Source organism: Cetorhinus maximus, unplaced genomic scaffold, assembly GCF_964194155.1.
Source record: "Cetorhinus maximus unplaced genomic scaffold, sCetMax3.hap1.1 HAP1_SCAFFOLD_1086, whole genome shotgun sequence".
NCBI lineage: Eukaryota > Metazoa > Chordata > Chondrichthyes > Lamniformes > Cetorhinidae > Cetorhinus > Cetorhinus maximus.
In genome coordinates, this window is record NW_027597028.1 from 181 (window position 1) to 21,604 (window position 21,424).

The window sequence follows — 21,424 nt, forward strand, 5'->3', positions numbered from 1 at the left end:
CAAAGTCAACATCCATCCCAATGTCCTGAAAATGCCATTGACTTCAGTCATCCTGCCTTTTTCGGTTCTACCATCAACTCATCTCCTGTTCCCACAGCTCAGATTTTACAGGTCATTGCAATATTATTCCTGTGTGTGTGTGTGTGGGGTGGGGTTTATTGTGTATTCTCTCTCGCCTTCCTGTTCCAATGCTGGACTTTCTGTCATATCTCAGGAGCAACAGCTGAAGCGGCGGCTGAGTCGCGGACTCTCCGCAGCCGCTGCCTGAATTTCCGCTTGTCTCAGGTCGCGCCTCTATTGCTCTCCGGCGGAGAATTTAACTTACTGACGGGTCAACCGTGTCTCCATGTGACTGGAAACTCATGTTATTGTTGTTTTTGGTGTTGTTGCAGCCTCTGGAAGCGGTGTTACTGTGAGGGTCCAGCAGAGAGAATTGAACGGGACCGTGACCCAGTCTGTCCTTCTCCCTGTCTCCTACTCCACACTCACACCCTACTCCGCTTTAAAGATACAGTGGCGTCTATTGCCCGGAGAAACCCCATTTGTGACGCTGACCCGATCAAGCTGCTCCCGACACCCTGACAGACCCGGTTATAACTGTTCAGATCGCACGGAGACTGGTCCTTCCTACCGGCACCGAGTTCACCTCTACCCGGGGAATGGATCCTTGTTGCTGTGGGATTTACAGCCCAGTGACAGCGGCGTCTATGTGATATCTGTTTATGCTGATGGTGAGGATGCAGCCAGGGAAGACAATGTGACTTTAACCGTCTATAACCAGACAGGTAAGAGTTCACAATCTGTCCATTAAACCCCTTTAAGGGGTGGGATACGGGAGAATTAGTTTAACCATCTCAAACGATTTAAATTTCCTAAAGGCTTTCAATAAGGTCAGAAGATGTGGGGTAGAAATGACGTTCCGCTGTGGCCGGGTTTGTGAGTGGGGAATGGGGAGAGGGGTTGGAGACAAATTCCGAGGGTGTCTTTCCCGCCTCCTGACCTCCCCCCACTCCCCCCTCCCCCCATCCCCCCTCTCTTCCTCTCCCCCTCTTCCCCCTCCTCCCATCCCCCGTCTCCTCCTCTCCCCCTCTTCCCCTCCCCCCCCCCCCCTCTCTCTCCCCCTCTCCCCCTCCCCCCACCCCCTTCTCTCTCCCCCAACATTCCCCTCCCCCATCCCCCCTCTCCCCCCCGCCCAATCCTGTCCTCCACCCCCTGCCCCTCTCCTTGGTGACCGGATGCAGTCTGGACACTGGTCACCACTTCCTTTCCACAGCTTGGACCACAGATCAGCCCCTCGGAGGGTTTTAATCCCCCACCCATCCCCCCCACCCCACCCCTGCCGGATGAAATGGTGGGGGGGTGGAATAAGATAGATGAATACGTGGTTGGAAAGATGGTGCAGGAGGGAGGGCTTTAGATTCCTGGGACACTGGGACTGGCTCTGAGGGAGATGGTACCTGTACAAGCCAGACGGGTTGTACCTGAACAGAGCTGGGACTGAGTTCCTTGCAGGGCGTTGTGCGAGTGCTGTTGGGGAGGTTGGGACAATTTCAAAGTTTGCGGACGACTCAAATCTTGGAAGAATTGTAAACTGTGAGGAGGACAGTGTAGAACTTCAAAAGAATATTGGCACATTGGTGGAGTGGGCAGATAGGTGGCAGATGAAGTTCAAATGCGGAGAAATGTGAGGTGATACAATGGCACGAAGAGCATGGAGAGATTGTATAAAATAACGGATACTATTGTAAAGGGTGCGCAGGAGCAGAGAGATCTGGATGTATATGTACATAAGTCATTAAAGATGGCAGGACAGGTGGAGAGAGCTGTTTCTAAAGCATACAGTATTCCAGGCTTCATTAATAGGGGAACAGAATGCAAGGACAGGGATGTTTTGATGAACTTAGAAAAGGCACTGGTTAGACCTCAGCGGGAGTACTGTGTACAGTTCTGGGTGCCACACTATAGGAAGGGTGTGAACGCATTGGAGAGAGTGCAGAATAGGTTTACGAGAATGGTTCCAGGGATGACACACTTCAGTTATGAGGAAAGATTGGAGAAGTTGGGACTGTTTTCCTTGGAGAGGAGAAGGCTAAGAGGAGACTTGATAGAAGTTGGCAAAATCATAAGGGGTCTGGACAGAGTAGATAGGCAGGAACTGTTCCCGCTCACAAACGGATCAAGAACCAGAGGGCACAGTTTTCAAGTGTTGTGCAAAAGAAGCTAATGCGAGGTGAGAAAAACCTTTTTCACACAGTGAGTAGTTAGGGTTTGGAATGCAATGCCTGGAAGTGTAGTGGAGGCAGGTTCAATTGTGGCATTCAAGAGGGCATTGGATGACTATTTAAATAGAAACAACATGCAGGATTACAGGGAAATTGCAAGAGATTGGCACTTAGTTAAAATGCTGAGAAAGCCGGGGCAGACACGATGGGCTGAATGGCCTCCTTCTACATCGTCACAATCCTGTGATTCTGTGGTGTGTTTTAGGCAGAGTGAGCGGGTTGGGGTCGGGTCATGTAAAATAGGTCGGCTGGCTAGCCCACCGCCTTCCCGCTCACCCCCAACCTGCGCCCCATAATACGGGTGGTGGGTAAGGGCACCTGCTAGGCTGCCTGCCCTGAGGACTACCGAGGCCCTCGACTGCCCAATTATTGGGTCCTTAAGGGTCGAAGCCCAGCTCCACCACCATAATAGGCTGGCCAGCGGAAGATTAACTATGGTGGGAATGCCATTTCATCACCAGTTTTGGTGAAAGTGGGTGACCTTCTTTGAGGGTACCCTTTGCCCATGAGGGGGGGGGGATTGGCATCCCTCCCCCTATGATTGTACTCTTCTTTGTGCCTCCCCGCCTAGTCTTCAAAACCCAACTCCCACACCCCTTGCATCCCTCCCTAGACTCCCCGATCCTTCCCCACCCAAAACCCAGTATTTACCTGTCTCTGGGATCCATGTCCTCTTCTTCGTGAAGCATCTTGCAGTCCCAGCACCACCCACTACTCGGTTCTGGCCAGATTTGATTGGCTGGCAGCTCTCGAAGGCCGGACTTCCTCTCACTGAGGGGCAGGAATCCACCCCTCACCTCATTCAGGCCACCCGGAGCGCGTTGTGGCTGCAGGGTGATGTCAGTTGATTCTGACTGGCTTTCCCTCTGGGGGTGGGCAAGCAGTACATGGCACCCCCAACCCCCTGTAAAACTCAGCTTGGGGTGGGGAAGGCCCGTCTCAAGTGAGGACAAGTTTTACAATGACTTTTTCAACAGTAGGGAGGGAGATCCATGGAGTCAGTGGACTAGCTGCAGAATGGACAGCAAGTTGGCTACCAAACAGGAAACCAAGAGTAGGGGGGCTAAAACTAGTTACCTGGACTGGCAAAAGGTGGGAAGTGATGTTCGACAAGGACCTGTGCTGGGACCACTGCAATTTGCAATTTGCATAAATAATTTGAAGTACAAGTGTGGATATGTGGATGATAATTCAGCCCAACCAGTCTATGCTGGTATTTATGCTCCACTTGAACCTCCTTCCATTATCCTTATTTAAATCTATCATCGTAACCAACTATTCCCTTCTCCCTCATATGTTTTCCTGACTTCCTCTTAAACGCATCTTTGCTTCAACCACTCCTTGTAGTAGCAAGTGTCATGTTCTCGCTGCTCTTTTGGTAAAGATGTTTCTTCTGAATTCCCTGTCGGATTTCTTGGTGGCTATCTTACATTGATGGCCTCGAGATATGCTGTTTTCCCACAAGAGGAAACCTTCTCCCTGTGCCCACTTTAACCTTTCGTAAGTTTAAGTGCCTCTTATTAGGTCACCCATCAAGCCTTCACTTTTCAAGAGAAGGAGACCCTTTCCAGGGTTTTTTTGGATGGTGGGGTTTCCCTTCCCGCTGTCAGAGGAGTCGGGGGGAAATACACCCCCATTGATACTGCCTGGCCCCAGCCATTTCACGCTCCAAGAAATGTTAATTTGCTGGAGGTGGGACTTCCGCCATTCACTCGGGAGAAAGTTCCGCCTCAGAGAGCTGCTGGCCAATCAGATTGGCTGGTAGCTCTCCTGTCTCAGTGGCGCCAGAAGAAGCAGTGGATAGGACCGGGACTGCAAGCAGTCCCCATCGTCTCTGTCCCAGGAGACCAGGACCAGATTGAGGGGGGGAGAGGGGTGTGGTGGTGGTGGGCAGAGAGGTTGGAGGTGTTGGTGGAGAGGCTGTTAGGAAGTGAGGGGCCAGACCTTCTGGGGAGGGATGCCCGATGTTAAAAAGGGGGCTCCTGCCCCCACCCCACCACCCACAACCTTCCCACCTGAGACCCGAATACAGTTCACTCTCAGGTTTTGCCCCTGCCCCTGAATTTCTCCTGAAAATTGAGGCTGTCCGGGAAAGGACCCTTACGTGGTCAATAATTTGCCACTTAAGGGTCTTAATTGGGACAAGGACAGGCGGGCGGGCCAGCCTAGGCCTTTCCCATCCAAGTATAAATTGCGAAGGGGTCAGAGCGGGCGGGGAACCCGGTGGGAAGACCATCCGAGAAATTTTCCCACAACCCCCCCCTTCTCCCACCCCCTCACAACCCCTCGCCGTCCCCGCCAACCAAGCCGCCGGCAGGGGAGTGTGAAATTCTGCCCCCTGCCTGCCAATCCTTTTCTGATGTGTACATACTGACATTTCTGGTACCATCCTCGTCAATCTTCTCTGCACACTCTCCAGTGGTACTATACCCTTTTTAATAATATGCTGATCAGAACTGCACACTGTACTCTAAATGTGGTTTTTTCAAGAGTCGATACAGGTTTAGCATAACTTTTCAAATTCTATCCTTCTAGAAACAAAGCCTGGTGCTCTTTTTGCTGGCCTTGTTCTGTCGAATAACTTTTAGCGATTAATGTATATGCACTCCGAGATTCCTCTGTTCCATTACTCCCTCGAGAAGTGTAACTTCCAAGTAGGAAGTGATTTTCCTATTCTTCCTATCAAAATGTACTACCTTGCACTTAGCTCTGTTAAACTTTACTTGTGAATTATATGCCCATTCTGCAAGTTTATTCATGTCCTCCTGTATATTGTGGTATTCCTCCTCAGTGTTGATTGTCCCACAACCCTCCTCCCACCCTCACTTGCTGTCATCTGTGAATTTAGAAATTGTGTTTTTCATTCCAAGTCTAAATCATTCATATAAATCGTGGTCTCAGACTGATCCTTGTGGAACACTACTTCCCACCTTCTGCCACTCTGAATAACTACCCTGTACTCCCACTCTCCGCTTTCCTCTTGGAGCCAGCTAGCAACCCAATCTGTCGCTTGTCCCCTGACTCCACATTCTCTGACCTTATCCATTAGCCTGTTATGGGGCTCCTTATCGAAGGTCTTTTGAAAATCCAGATAAATTACATATACTGCATTAACATTGTTTACTCTCTCTGTTACCTCTACAAACATTCAATAAGGTTGGTTGAGCAAGATTTTCCCCTTTGAAATCCATTTCATAATTATTCATTATTCATAATTATATTGCTCATTTCTAGATTTCTTTCATTCTCTCCTTTAGTAGGGATTCCATTATTTTTACTGTAACCAATAAGATGACTGGTCTATAATTCCCTGGACATGTTCTGTCCCTTCATGAATATTGGAATTACATCAGCCAGCTGCCAGTCCTCTGGCACTACACGTATTTCTAATGAATTATGAAATATGTGTAATAATGCCTTTGCTCTCTCAGCCCTAGATTCTTTTAAAATACCTGGGGCAGTTAATGGATGTCCGGCAGGAAGCTGGCCAGCTAGGTAAGGGAAGGGTGGGCAGGGATCAGGGATCCAGGGCAGGATGTCTGGGCAGAGAGGGGTCAGGCTGCGAACCGAATGTCGGTCACAGTCACCTATTTAAAGGCACTTTTGCACGAGTTGGTTAATAGCCTGGAGGCAAAAATATGGACCAAGAAGACTTGCAGTTCCATTGAATTATTGGATCAGCAGCAGGTAAGAATTTGTTTTTAAATTTAGTAACTATTGTGTCAACTGTCTACGACTCGGGACCCTTGCCAAGGAGGAAAGAACATTTTAGACACCTGTCACCTTCCCCTTAAGAATAGTAAGTGTTTAGGAAAATACTCAAATTTAACCCTTTAACTCTCTTTGCCTCTTCAGGGGTGGTATGACCATATGACAGTGAGAATGGAGAGAGCAACTGTTGAGGGGCCCAGACCAAGTATGGCCCCATGGTTTGATGATGATTCCCAGTGAGTCCTCCTCCAGACTGTGAGTGATCAGTGGGAGGTCCTCATGCCTGCTGATGGGAAGAGGAGACCTCCCAGTCAGACCAAAGCAGCTGGACAGAGGTGGCAGAGGTAGTGAGCGGCTATGGGGTTGTCCACAGGGCATGGCTGCTGTGCTGTAAAAGGCTTAATGGCCTATTATTTGCCAGCATGAGTGTGTAAGCATTTTACAGATGGACAAATATGGAAGAGCGTGAGGGTGTGATGTGAGTCAAGTGTGGGATTGCCTATTGTCTTAGCCAAGTACAAAACGGGGTGTGAAGCAGGGGTGGGGCTGTGGGTTTGTGGGGCGTATGAACTGCAGCACCTATTGGTTAGTTGCGGAATTGTTGGCTGCTGACATGTTGGCCCCACAATTGAAAGCATGATTCCCCCACAGCAGACTCATTACAATGTCCCTTTTTATTTGCAGGAGGAAAGGACACTGGTGAGAGCACATCACAGTCACAAGACCAGCTGTCGGAGACTGAGGTAGAGCTGGACTCTGGCACTCAGGAGCGCTGGAGGCGACTCAAAGGCCTGAGAGAAGCAGAGGACTTGAGGTGGTAAACCCACCCTGGCAGTTTTCGCCCCTCTGGAGCTGGAGCTGGCGGTGAACCAGCGGAGTCTCAGTGCTGGGCAAGGCCGGGTTGGAGGCCAAGGGGTGGTGATGTTCCAAAGACGTCTAGTGCTCTCCTGTAAGGAGAGGGCTGAAGGGGCTGGGTTGTGGGGTAGGGGGCTGTGGAGCGAGCTGGGGAATGTGGTGGGGCGTTGGCATTGATGGGTTTGGACTTAAGAGGCTTGCAGAATTTGGGAAGGAATGAGTTCTGTCTCAGTGTTGAAGGGGCTGAGGTTGAGATCTTGGTTACCGTCTCCCAGTGTCGCCAGTGTGTGTCTTTAGGAAGCGTGCCTCTCTCTGAAGTCATCTCAAACAGTGATGGTGCCCTCCATGCTCCTTGCTTGTTTCCCCCACAGGTGAAACGTTGGCAGCTGTGACCCACAGCCTCAACGGGCCAAAGTAAACCTCTGAGGATGAGAAGCATCAGCGGGCACAGCCTCACATCCTTGCTCCGACCTATCACCAGTGCAGATACCCGCGCCTCAGTGGGCTGGCTCTGAGGGATTCACGCACTGGTGAGGGCACGTCACAGTCACAAGACCAGCTGTCGGGGACTGAGGTAGAGCTGGCCACTCGCACTCGGGAGCACTGGAGGCGACTCAAAGAGCTGATGAGAAGCCTCTGGTGTGACCCGTCAGGTAGCAAGTGCTGGATGTGGCAGCTGTTCAAGAGGGGTTGGCGCATGCTGGAATGGAGGAGTCCATCCAGACCAATTGCGCTGCGATCACCCGCCCTTCAGAATGCATGGCTTTCTGCACTGAAAGACTGGCAACTGTCATGGAGGCCCAACCCCAGCAGCTTACTGATGGGATATGCATTGTGACCTACACTGCATTGCCTTGTCCCTGAGCTCCTGCGCCCAGAGCCGGAGAGGACAAGGAGCCCTGGAGTCACATCCAGGCCCTGGTTCCTCCTGCTAAGGCAGGGAGGACCGAAGCAGCCTCACGGCGGAGGATGAGCAGCTGCTGCTGCCGTTGGGGGTCACCTCTCGGGGTGCTTCTGATGGGGGTCAGCCTCTTCCCTGTCCCTCTGCCCATTGACGCAATGCCTCAGAGTGCCATGGCAGCCTCTGAGACCCCTGCCTCTTGTGCAGGAGGCTCCCACCACACCGGGGGCCCTCACAGCCTCAGGCGACCAAAGGCCGCCTGCCAAAGGTCATCCCAAGCAAAGGGGCATGAGGGTCAGCAGCCTGACTCTAGGATAGCTGGCGTCGAGGGCCGAGCACCATGAGGTAGCACCCAGAAAAGGTTTAAAAAAAAACACCACATTAGTCACATGGGGTCCACAAGGTGATTGCTTGGTTTTGTTTGGTCTGATAGTTCCTGATTCCTTTTGTGAATAAATAATTGTTCTTTGTACTTGTGTCTCCGGCTGCATTAATGTGTCGTGTTTGTGATGTGCTAGTTTTGACTCGGATCGACTCCATGCTGCTAAGGGAGTTTGTGCTCATGTGGGCCTCTCTGATCAGCCGCACTTGGCACCCCTGCATTGGCACATGCACAGGCGGCCCCGCTGTTGATGATTGGGAGACGCCAAGAGAAGGTGAGGATGGCCAAGATGGTGGCATAGATCAAACTACAGAACACTCATTAAATCTTTGCATTATTAGCAAATTTCACTTCACCCCGGCACCTAAAGAGTCCTGCACACCGGCTTGCTCAGCTGGCTGACATTACTCATCTTCCTTATCTTCAGATTCATCCTCAGACTCTTCGCCAGAGGACAGGGCTCGCTCCATTAAATCCTCTTCTACAAGGGCTTCCCCTCTCTGGAGTTCCAGATTGTGCAAGGCATAGCAGGCCACGACCATAAGTGAGAGTTGAGTAGGAGAGTATTGAAGAGCACCACCTGACCGGTCCTAACATCAAAATCTTGGTTTGAGCAGTGTAATGGTCTGCTCAGTGATGCCCCTGGTGGAAGCAATGCTCTCATTGTACCTTCTCTCCTGCACAGTGCATGGGCTTCGGACTGGGGTCATTAGACACCTCTTTAGGGAGTATCCTTTGTAACCCAGGAGCCAGCCACCCAAAGGTTCTGGTCCACAGAACATCCCTGGCACCTGGGAGTGTCTCACCAAGTGGGCATCATGTCTGCTTCCAGGATAGTGTGCACACCCTCATCATCCTTTCCCTCTGGTCACATAAAAGCTGCCCGTTGATGGAATGGAAGCCTTTTCTGTTTATTAATGCCCTTGGCTGTCTTGATAGTGCTTTAAATGCCACATGTGCAATCTATTAGCCCTCACACCTTTGGAAACCCTGCAGTGTTACCAAAGTCTCAGGCTCTGTGCACCTGACTGAGGTTGTCATTGCTAAGTGAAGTGAACTCATGGCATGTGGGAAACCTGATGGGTCACTGGCTGTGGTATCCCACAATGGCCTTCAGAAAGACCCTGAGGCAAAAAAACATCAGGGCCACTGTGACCTTCAGTGCCTGAGGCATGGGGAGCCCAGCAACACAATTTGAGGCAATTTCCTCAGCCAGCATGTCACATGGTGATTATCCCGCCCCTGCTCCCCGGAGAGACACAGCCTTAGGCACTGGAGCTCTGGCATTTGGAGGTATGTCATCCTTTGCCGGTATACCTATGCTGGCAGTCTAGTGCCTTCAGCTACCTCTGCCTGCCTGCTGCTGTTGTCTTCTCTCCGCAGGTCCTTTCCCAGCAGCAGGTTCCGCTGCTTCCTGGACCGCATGGTGCACCTGTCCTTGAAGAAAGCTTTCCTTCATCTTCTCCTTCTCTCCTCCTCCCAGAATGTACAATGCCCGATCTCTGGGTCCAATACTGAGCTGCAGGAAACTCACTTTCCGCCTATCTCTGGGCAACCTGACAAAATCTCTCCCAGCGAAGGCTCAAAGTGATGAATAAAGTAACTCGCAACACCAGCAAATCCAAGCACCTTCTCGAGCAGACTCTGCTGCTCAAGTCAGCCTTAGTCCCGGCTTTGCAGCCCTTTTATCCTCCTCGGCATTGCCTCCTCATACCTGGTGTGACTCCTTTCGAATGTTTTTCCCATCCAAAAATAGGGGTGGGCAATGTAAAATAGGAGTCTTTTGGCTCGTTAAGAAGGTGAAATGGCCTTTAGTTCACTTTTTAAAATGGCAGGTGGGCTGCCAGTCTCGGCGCCCGGTGAACTTCTGTATTATCGGAGACCAGCACATTGACACTGGGTTAGTGAGCCAGCGGCAACATCAGGGCAGGGGCTTGTTGGGGTGGGGGGAGTGATCCCAATTTCCAACTGTAAAATTCACCCCGTTAACTCTATTTTTCTCCACAGATGCTGCCCTTGACATGCCAAGTATTTCCAGCATTTTTTAGTTTCATTTTGTCAGTTGTTTTGGGATCTCGGCTTGGGGAAGTTTATTTTACAAAAACTGCTGATTCCTCTTTCCACATCATTTCATTGCAAAATGTGAGGAGCAGTATTGTCAACCATTGTCCAGAATTGGTTTTACTGCATTTTTTCTTTGTGCTTAAATTTGGCGGCTCATCCTCTGGGATTCACATTCTTGGCTGCAGAGGTCGCTATGTATTCTCAAAATTGTAGAGTTCCCTCTTACTACCACATTTCTATTCAGCCTTCTGAGCCACAGTGCCTTGGTCTGCACTGTGGTTGTGTTCCCTGCAGTCTTTCTCCTTGTCCTCACAGGTAGTGAATGTGTCATACCTGTTAAACAGCACCAGTATTTAATACAGTGTTTAAATTTAATACAGCACTTTATAGTTTTCCTGTCCTCGTTTAATCCGCTGCTCAAGTTACAGAAAAAGGACTTCAGTGTTCACCAACCAATTACCCACTTGCTGTCCTGTGGCCTCCCGCTGTTCTCACAGTGCTCTCTTTCTCTGCCACTGTTTTATCCCTGCAGTTGTCTTGCACGTCCTGGTATTCTCGCAATGCTCTCGCTCTCCACTGTTGCTGCTTTATCCCTGCTCTCAGACTTCCTACTGTTTACGCAGTGATTTCCCTCTCTCTCTCACCCCCTCCCTCTCTTTGCCACTATTTTATCCCCACTGTGCTTTCAGATGTTTCACTGTTCCCTTAGTGCTCGCTTTCTCTCTGCCACCGTTTTATCTCCACTGTGCTGTCGGAACTTGTGCTGCTCTCACAGGCCTGTCTGTCTCTCCATCTGTCACTTCTGTATTTCTGTTGTGCTTTTGGACCACCTGCTGTTCTCCCAGGGAACACTAAATACAGGAAGACATTAATGAACTTGCAGAATGAGTGTATAATGTGCAAATAAACTTCAACATAGGTAACAGGTGCCACGTTGTGGGAGGATTATTAATATTAAGGAAAACACCTGCTGCTTGGAAAATAATTGTCCAAATGGGGTAGAGGAATAGAGGGACCTTGGGTACAGATACATAGGTTACTCAGGGTCATGGCACAGTTTAATAAGGTTTTAAAAAAGCAAATACAGCGGTGGGGTGGGGTGGGGTGGGGTGGCGGATATAATTGAAAAGCAGAGAATTTATGTTAAACTTGTATAGAATCTTGACTTGCAGAATTGCAAACACTTCTTAAAATAGGATATCAAGGCACTGGAGGGGGTGCAATTGAAGGCAATAGTACTGAATATGGGGAATGGCCATATAATGAGTGCCTAATGAGATTCTGCCCATTTTGCATCACTGCTCATGTTCAGTTCATTTATTTATTTAATATGATATTTATTTATTTCTTATTTATTTAATCAGACTAACTCCAATTTTCCAATGTTAATTAGCTTTGACTGTAAATAATGCCATTGCCAATTATTAGACCAATAGCAATTTCTACTTAAAGTCTGGCTTTTTTGGCCCCCATTATTCCAATAACCTAAATGTTTTGTTACAGACAGTGAGACTCCTGCCACAAGTACTCCAGATTCTACGCAGACAAACTCTACGCATAGGGGTCTGGTGAACGCCATATATATCAGTATCTCTGTTGTTGTGTGTCTCATCGTTCTCACCTGCTTGTACTTGTTAATGACCAAGCAATACAGAGGTATGTGGCTGCTCTTGCTAATCAGGATTTACAACAATGAATGACTATTAGCAAACAGGAAAGGTGAAAAGGCCTGATCATGGCTCCAGTTAGTTTAATAGGTGGTAAATTTTAACTATGGATGAAGGACTAAAATGTGTCATTTTGAATTGACCAGCTGCCCAATCCTCACTTCTATTGAGTTCAATGTTAAGGAAAATCAGACCGGGCTTATACTGGAGAGTTAGTTTCAAATCACTATTGTCCACAGTTTAAAGTACGACCTATAGTCAGGTCACTGAATGAGCCAACTGCTAAACTACCATTCTGGAAAAGGTACTCAGCTCATTGGGTGGGAATTTTTGTACTTTCGAGTTATCAACAGTCATAGATTGCAACTCTTTCAAGTACAATCACAGTTCTTGGTTTCCGGGAGTGGGATATGAACCCACAACCCTCTGATTCAAAGGCGAGGGTGCTATGAACTGAGCCACAGCTGACACCTCCTTGGTGGGAATTTTTGTACTGCCCACATCATCCCCCTATCTTCCACTCCAACTTCAGATGATTACCTGCTATGTGTTCCTCTGCATACACTTCTCCCCACCCCATTTAACTCCAAGTGTCTCTAGGCAGGATTGAGGCCTCTCTTTCCAAAATGGCACCTATAGGGAAAGGAGGAAGGGTTTGGATGATGGCCTGAGAGTAGATTGATGTTGAATGGTGAATGCAGGGACCAAATACATGTACGCAGCTCTATTACACGTTAGCTACCATTGTAGTTTGCAGTCTATTTCATTTCACCATCTAATACACTTCAGTGTGAGCTGACATTCAGTGATAGACTGATGGGTTGTAGCTCAGGTTTATCAGTAGTGGGAGTGAGTTGTAAAGAAATAAGCCTTGAAATGACTGTTTCCGATACTAGGGGAATGAACACTTTTTTATGGTAAGATAGTTTTCTATCTGTTAGTCCAGGAGAGACTTTAACCTTCTAGCAAAATAGGTACAAACCATTGATTTACATGACTACTGGACATAAATGATTGATTTGCACAATTATTGGATGTGAACTACTGTTTGAAATGACAAATAGAATGCAAACCATTGATTTGAATGACTAATGGACATGAACCATTTATTTGTGCCATTACCAGTGGTTGTTAACTATTGATCTCCATGGTGACGAAATTAGAATAAGTCGAATTACTAAATGCAAAATTGGAGCTTGTCGTGACCAATGAAAAAGCATTAATAAGTTCTTTCTGCTGTCTCTTTAGGTAGAGGTGTTTTTATCATGTTTTAAATAACTTTACATTTAATTATTCACACATGATGCAAGCAATTCTGTTCCTGTGTGAATGTTTTACTTCAGGTCGTCAGCCACAACAGGATTCAGTTCTCATGGAAACATCTGTTCAGCCTATCGCAGGAAGGATGCAGGACTTGGCTGAGGTAAGAAGGGAATGGGTTATCATGAGTCGAGATTCTTACCAAAAAAAAATAGGCAACATAAATTTTGCCGATTGTGACTCGTTCACAGATGTTATGACGTGGCAGGTGCTGTGTGCCAGGTGGACCAAATCCACAAGGAAACTTGGCCCGCTGTCACAACAGTTTTGCAATTTGCACTTATTATGAGATGTGTGCACTGAATTCAGAAGTAATGAGTCCACCTTCAGAGATTTAAAAATTAAATTAAAGTATTTATTAACAAAAGAAAAGATTTTGAGCACATGCATAAGACTACAATTAGTTAATACTATAACACATCCTAAAGTTCCTAACTAACCTGGCTCCCAGTTACACACCCCCTTTAAGGCAACAGTCAAAAATAGATTTTAAATTTAAAGAGCAAGCCAGCAAGTTACCACAGTACCCACTTGATAGTGGAATTCCCAAAGGCTTTTCTCCAACTTTAGTGGCACAAATGGCTGAAGGCTTCCCAAAGGCTGTTTCATGTATTCCTGTTAGATCTTACATGCCACCCCCCGCAACATAGCCTTTCACCCTCTTTTACATATGTTTCTCTCTTTCAAATCTGTAAATTCCTTTGTTCCATATGTCTTTGCAAATGCACTGTTCCCATAGTATAAAAACTTTCATGTTGCCAATATTGTCCGTAACCTTTGGGAAAAATATACACACTGCTTGGCCGTGCTTATCTGGTGAGTTGTAAACATCCTAATATCCTTTTGAAATCCAAACAACTCCTTCACTTATCTAAAAATGGAAACTTCTACCACACCTTATTTGCTAAGACAGCATCCATGTTTACTCATCAGCATCTCAAGTGCAATTCTACACCTAACTTCTTTAGATAATTTCAAGTTTGCAATCTACCAGACTCCAATGTAATTAACTCACACAGACAGAACCATCTACACTCACACCCATAACCTACTTTATAATAAACCAGCATAATATTATGAAGATTATTATACTTTTGTAACACAGCATTAGATCTGATGCATCACGAATGTTTACTTTTTGCAAAAATTGTTTTGCTTGTCAATTTTATACAATTTTCTCTTGAAGGTATTGGTTTCTTAATATTACGTCCATCTATCTCTCCGAGAGGGAACAAACGCTGCCTGAATAATTTATTAATAAATTGAACTTAAATTTCACCGGCTAATGTGGCGGGAACTCCAGCTGAGTTTTTCCAGGTGTTTTTGTCTCTGTTCAGTGATTCTAAACGGCACTACTGAAAGACATAAAAGTGCACTGGAATTACATTTTAAAATAAATAATGAAGTAAGGAAGCTATTTAAAAACCAATAGCAAACAAATTTTAAAACGAAACCAAATTAATCTTGAAACTGGTGCCGGCAAGGACAGATCTCAATTCCCTCTTAGACTTTCAATTTCTCTAACTAAAAAAAAATCTCGCTCCATCTCCAATCGCAGATCCTTATTCCGACTCCCTACATATCTGCTTTCAGCAGTCTATTGCAGTTGCTTGATTAATCTCCTGTGTTAGGTTTGGAGGTGTGATGTGGGCTTCCCCCGCACTGTTTTTTTTTGCAAAAATATACTTTATTCATAAAATATCTTCAATCACATTCCAAACCATTTCAAAAACACCATTTCAAGGGTACAATCCGGTTCAACTTTTACAAAATGTATCACCAGGTGCATCAGTACAAACAATATTACAATCATTTACAGCCTTTCATTTTGAGCTGTACAGCCCGAGGGGGTTTAAACAGTTCCCAGCCCCTCGGTGCGCTGTGGCAGAAAGGTCTTACACAGCAACCCTTCCCCATTGCGCCTTTGCGGCAGCTGCCCCAAGTTTTAGTGCGTCCCTCAGCACGTAGTCCTGGACTTTGGATTTGCCAGTCCACAACACTCGGTCGGGGACAACTCTTTGTGCTGGAAGACCAACAAGTTTCGGGCAGACCAAAGCGCGTCTTTCACCGAGTTGATGATCCTCCAGCTGCAGTTGATGTTTGTCTCGGTGTGTGTCCCTGGGAACAGCCCGTAGAGCACAGAGTCCTGTGTCACAGAACTGCTCGGGATGAACCTCGACCGCAACCACTGCATCTCTCTCCAGACCTTCTTTGCAAAGGCACAATCCACAAGGAGGTGAACAACGGTCTCTTCCCCACCACAGCCACCTCGAGGGCAACGTGCAGAGGGGGTGAGACTCCTGGCGTGTAGGAAGGATCTGACAGGGAGGGCCTTTCTCACCACCAGCCAAGCCACGTCTTGGTGCTTGTTGGAAAGTTCTGGCGATGAGGCATTCTGCCAAATGACTTTGACAGTCTGCTCGGGGAACCATCCCACAGGATCCACCCTCTCCTTTTCCCTCAGGGCCTCTAAGACGTTACGTGCTGACCACTGCCTGATGGACTTGTGGTCAAAGATGTTTTTCTGCATAAATTTTTCCACGAGGGACAGGTGGTACAGCACGGTCCAACTACTTGGAGTGTTCTGCGGCAGCGTGGCCAGACCCATCCTTCGCAACACCGGGGACAGGTAGAACCTCAGCATAAATCCCCCGCACTGTTTCATCATGGAAGCTGCCTAATGGTCTTTGTTCTGACAGAAAGCTTGGGAATAGCAAATGTTTCTGTTAACTGATCCCTATTGAGGATGAGCGCGTAACTCTGATACTATTTGATGATATCACCACCTTCTTTGCGCAGGTGTAAATAAGACTTTCAAGCAGTGTCAGGAGTTACAGCATTTGAAGTGTGTTCACTGTTGTAATGTAGGAAACATGGCAACCAATTTATGCAAAGCAAGCTCCAACATGATAATGGACAAGTAACCTGTTTTACAATAGCACTACTTTGAAAAAGAGCAGGGCAGTTCTACCCAGTGACCTGGCCAATATTTATCTCAGCCAAAGTCTTTGTAAAACAGGGTGCTAAGGTCAATTGGGGTTTTCAAGACTGAGATGGAGGGATCTTTGTTGTGTAAGGTTATGGAGGAATATGGAGCAAAGGCAGGTAAATGGAGTTGAAGTACAGATTAGCCATGATCTCACTGAATGGGAGAGCAGACCCTGGGGCTGAATGGCTTTGTGCTGTCCCAAATGTTCCTTACAGGCACAGGCAGCCAAAGGCTGAGCCATTTCGCACATGCTCATTGTAAACATTAGAGTTTCTGAAAGAGAAAACATTAACTTAAATAGGGAGCTCTCTTTCTTCCTGTAGATGCTGACTGGCCTGTTGTGTATTTTCAATGGTTTTCTTTCTCAGCTTTTTTAAATTTTTCACATCTGTTAAAAGTTAGTCTTTTCTGTTCTGTGTAGAATGAGGAACCTACATCGAACAGTGAGCTCGTATACTCCCTTCTACATTGGACTGAGCCAAGAAACCCACTGGCTCCAGGGCCTCTCACACAAGAGCAACCTCAAGAGACCATATATGCTTTTGCGCAGAAAGCGGACTGCAGCTGAAGAGCCTGAGCTTCAGGGTTTTAAAGGGAACTGGATCGACATCCATGTTCGACAGGAAGAGATGGACAGTGGGCTATGGGGTGACATTAATGGCCATGAAGCCAATGCAGCTTTACAGGGCCTTATGCAGATCCAGTGAAAGGCCTTTTTTGGGACACACTGATGTGCAATAAAGTACCGAATGCAATCAGGGATCCTGAGAAGATCCAGTGAAAGGATCCCTGCCACCCATGGAGCACATTCATGTGTTAATAGCACTGAGCCTTGAGGCTCCTCAGAAAGGCGCCACGGTGTTGGGACCTCTTTGACCATGATCCTGCCAATACTGGGGGTAGGCCTCCCCATTGACGCCAATGGAAATAAAAATCTGGAGCGATGTAACATGGACTGTCGGCTTTCGTTGTACACTGTCTGCAGACTTGATCGCAGTTCAGTTGGCAGAAAGAGCAGGAGTTTCTGACACTCACTGTTCCTGAGCTCCCAGTAGCTGCACTAATAGTGATGCGAGGCCGTCTCTGGTTTTCGAACAGGTTAAATCAACAGATACATTCAGTGTACCAAAGTTTACAGTCACGGCGGCCCAGTCTTTCATGCAGTCATTTTATTTTCTAAAATTGTAACAAATCCCACTACTACTGTATTCCCTTTTGATGTGGAAAATTGTAGCAAATTTTTAGTAATATTTAATCTCAATGGCTGGGGGGGGGAAATGTACCTTTTGGATACAGTATGAAATGGGCGATATTACATCTGCTACCCTTATGTCCCCTCAGGATTTCTTATTTTTATGAATTGACCCACAGTTGAATATAACAATATAACTGTATATTAAACTGAGATGAGGAGAAATTTCTTCACTCAGGGAGTGGTCAGCCTGTGGAGTTCGTTACCACAGAAAGTAGTTGAGACCAAAACATTGTATGTTTTCAAGAAGGAGTTAGATATGGCTCTTGGGGCGAAAGGGATCAAAGGGTATGGGAAGAAAGCGGGAGCAGGCTATTGAGTTATTGCTATTCAGCCATGATCATAATGAATGGCGGAGCAGGCTCGAAGGGCCGAATGGTCTACTCCTGCTCCTAGTTTCTATGTAACAGTGAGGGGGCTTGACAGGGGAGGTGTCGAGAAGATGTTTCCACTGGTGGGGGAATCTCAAATTAGGGGACATAGTTACAGAATAAGGGGACACTCATTTAAAACTGAGATGCGAAGGAATTTCTCCTCTCAGCGGGCAGTGAATGTCTGGAATTCTCCACCCCAGAGAGTTGTGGAGGCTAGAGCACTGAAAGTATTTAAAAAGGAGGTAGATAGAGTTTTGAAATATCAGGGAGTTGAGGGATATGAGGAGGGGGCTGGCACAAAAGAGGAGTTGAGGCCTGGAGCAGATCAGCCATGATCTTATTGAGTGGCGGAGCAGGCTTGAGGGGCCGAATGGCCTACTCCTCCTATTTCTTATGTTCTTATAATAATAAATAAAACCCAATAAGGGATACAGGAGAAACTTCTTTATCAGACGGCAGTGAGAATGCAGAAGTCACTACCATATGGATTGGTTGAGGCAGATAGGAGAGATGTACTTCTGGGAAAGCTAGATAAACAAATGAGACAGAAGGGAATAGAAGGATATGCTGATAGATTAAGGCAAAGTAGAGATAGGAGAGTAAGGCAGAGTAGAGATAGGAGGAAGCTCGCGTAGAGCATAAACAGTGTGGTGGAAAAGCCTGTTTCTGCGCTGTAAGGTTGTATGCAATGTAATTCTATGTGAAAGATAGCAGGGCCAGCTCCATCCCTCCCTCCACCCCCCCACCCACACTGCACCACAAGCCGCCTATGGAAGGTTCAGCGTGAGGCTGGAAGAAGATTGCTGGACGCCTGTAGAACGTGGAGCCTGCAGATTAATGTTTCAAAAAAATCATAGGCAATTTATGCTGGAGTGTAATGTAGGATTCTGGTATGTGGCTTTCAAAATTGTGGATGAGCACCTGCGTAGAAAGTAAAATCTGCAGGGCTCTTGGGGAAAGTGTGGGGGAGCGGGACTGACTGAGTTGTCCCTGCACAGTGACATTGGGCTGAATGGCTTCCTCCTGTGCTGTGACCATTCCATGATTCTATACATTCAGTCCGTCTCACAACCCGGGACCCACCTCTGCACACCCACTCCATCCTGGAACCTCCTGTTTGTTCATTTTGTCCATCCTACGCCTCATCTTCCCCCTGTACACCCAGTCCATCCTGCCACTTGGATGCCGCCTGAAGTGCCATTTGCCCCTTTTCAAGTAATGATTGTGGGCTTGGAGGTTCAGAAAAAAACATTCTCCCTTCAGTGGAAGCCAAAAGGACAAGATCTGTTTGCTTTGAAGGTGTTTGAATCTGTCTGAAGCCGCAGAAACAATGGATCTAAATTCTAGAGGCAGGAATTTTCAGGTGGCAGGGCCCCACCACCGAGAAAGTTGCCGGGGAGCACATCTCCGCTGATGTCAGCAGCCTTGCTCGAGAGGCCCAGAAGGAAAAAACAGTTGGGACCAGTATTCTTATTTCCCGCTCTTTTCCTGTTTTTTCCTTCTGGGTGGGACTTCCGCCCCTCACACTCGCAACTACCTCTGTCATCCCAGCAGTGCCACCGGGAGCAGTGGCCACTGCAGAAACTGGGGAAAGGAGGAGAGGCCCTGGGGAGGAGGATGTCCCTGGCGCTTCCTGTCAGCCTCAAAATTGCGGAAGCAGGCCTTAATTGGCCACTTCAGGGCTTCAATTAGGGTGAGGGCAGACAAGGTCGACCTAGGCCTCACCTGCCTCCCCATGAAACTTCAGGCAGATTGGGAGCGGGGATGGGGAAGGCCAGCTGGGGATTTTTAAGGACACCCCTCCCCTGCAGAATGGCCAGCAGAGGACCATAAAATTCTGCCCTATGTGTGGCCCAAAAAGCTCCCTGCTGCAGCTCCTGAGGACAAATAGGCCCGAGTCACAAAGGGGAAGAACAGTTCAAAGAACGCTTATTGACACCATACCAAACACTGTTAGGGTAATAAACGATTGTAAGTTTTCTTTAAACCTTGCTTTTGGTTTTACAGCTTTCCAAATTTAGGGACTGTGTTTATTTTATCCATTATTTTGTTGATTTACTTCATTTGGTTGACTCTAAAAGAGTTAATAAATGATTGGGAAAGAAACAAGAAGCAAATGCTGGAAATCTGAAACAAAAGCAGTAAATGCTCAGCAGTAGGTCTGCATCTGAGGGGGAAATGGAACAGTTGATAGCTCATATTATGCTGGAAAAATAATGGTGTGTGCATAATGCACAGCATTTTTATTGTGTTGATAATGTCCATTCCTTGTGAAAACAGCACCGCACATGTAACTTCACCATGAGCTTCATGAAATTGCTGCATTTGTACATTAATTAATCATCTCAGCTCCAGGACATCACTGCAGGAGTTCCTCAGGGTCGTGTTTTCGGCCCGACCACCTTCAGCTGCTTCAACAAAAACCTTCCTTCCATCATAAGGTCAGAAATGGGGATGTTCACTGATAATTGCACAATGTTTAGCACCATTCGTGACACCACAGTTACTGAAGGAGTCCATATCCAAATGGAGCAAGACCTGGATAATATCCAGGCTTGTGCTGACCTGTGGCAAATTATATTCGTGCCACACAAGTGGCAGGCACTGACCATCTCCAACAAGAGAGAATCCAACCATTGCCCCTTTGTGTTCAATGGCATTACCATCACTGAATCCCCCACTATCAACATCCTGGAGGCTACCATTGACCAGAAACTGAACTGGGCTAGCCATATAAATACTGTGGCTACAAGAGCAGGTCAGAGACTAGAAATTGTGCAACGAGTAACCCACCTTCTGATTCCCCAAAGCCTGTCCATCATCGACAAGGCACAAGCCATTAGTGTGATGGAATACTCTCCACTCGCCTGGATGAGTGCAGATCCCACAACACTCAAGAAGCTTGACACCGTCCAGTACAAAGCAGCCCACTTGATTGGCATCCCATCCACAAACATTCACTCACTCCACCACCAACACAGAGTAGCAGCAGTGTGTACCATCTACAAGATGCACTGCAGGAATTCACCAAGGCTCCTTAGACAGAAACTTCCAAACCCATGACCATTACCATCTAGAAGGACAAGGGCAACAGATAGATGGGAACACCACCACCAGGAAGTTCCCCTCCAAGTCACTCACCATCCTGACTTGGAAATATATTGCCGTTCCTTCACTAACGCTGGATCAAAATCCTGGAACTCCCTCCCTAACAGCACTGTGGGTGTACCTATGTCACATGGACTGCAGCGGTTCAAGAAGGCGGCTCACCACCACCTTCTCAAGGGCAATTAGGGATGGGCAATAAATGCTGGCCTAGCCAGTGAAGCCCACATACCGTGAATGAATAAAAGAAAAATTGAACTCACAACAGAATGTTAAGGCCAATGATCAATTGTGAAAGTATCCTTAAGGCACCATGATAATTGTTAGGGAGAACATCTTATTGAAACATTTAAGACTCTGAGGTGAATTGATGGGGTAGACGCTGAGAGGATGTTACTCTTATGTTGGAATCTAGAACTGGGGGCACAGTTTCAAAATAAGGTGTCTCCCATTTAAGTAGAGATGGGGAATTCCCTGTCTTACAAGCAAGGCCTGCAAACTCCCCTCTAAGCCACCCACTAT

At 47.2% G+C, this 21,424-nt stretch overlaps 1 protein-coding gene across 1 annotated transcript; it reads left to right on the forward strand.

The window, feature by feature from the left end:
• Positions 1-392: 392 nt before the first annotated feature.
• LOC144675662 (uncharacterized) lies at positions 393-17,698 on the forward strand (the record flags this gene model as incomplete). The annotated part of the gene is made up of 4 exons (XM_078536308.1): positions 393-785; positions 11,699-11,851; positions 13,206-13,285; positions 16,593-17,698. Coding segments are annotated over 4 exons (773 nt in total), but the record flags the coding sequence as incomplete, so codon positions are not given.
• Positions 17,699-21,424: the final 3,726 nt, after the last annotated feature.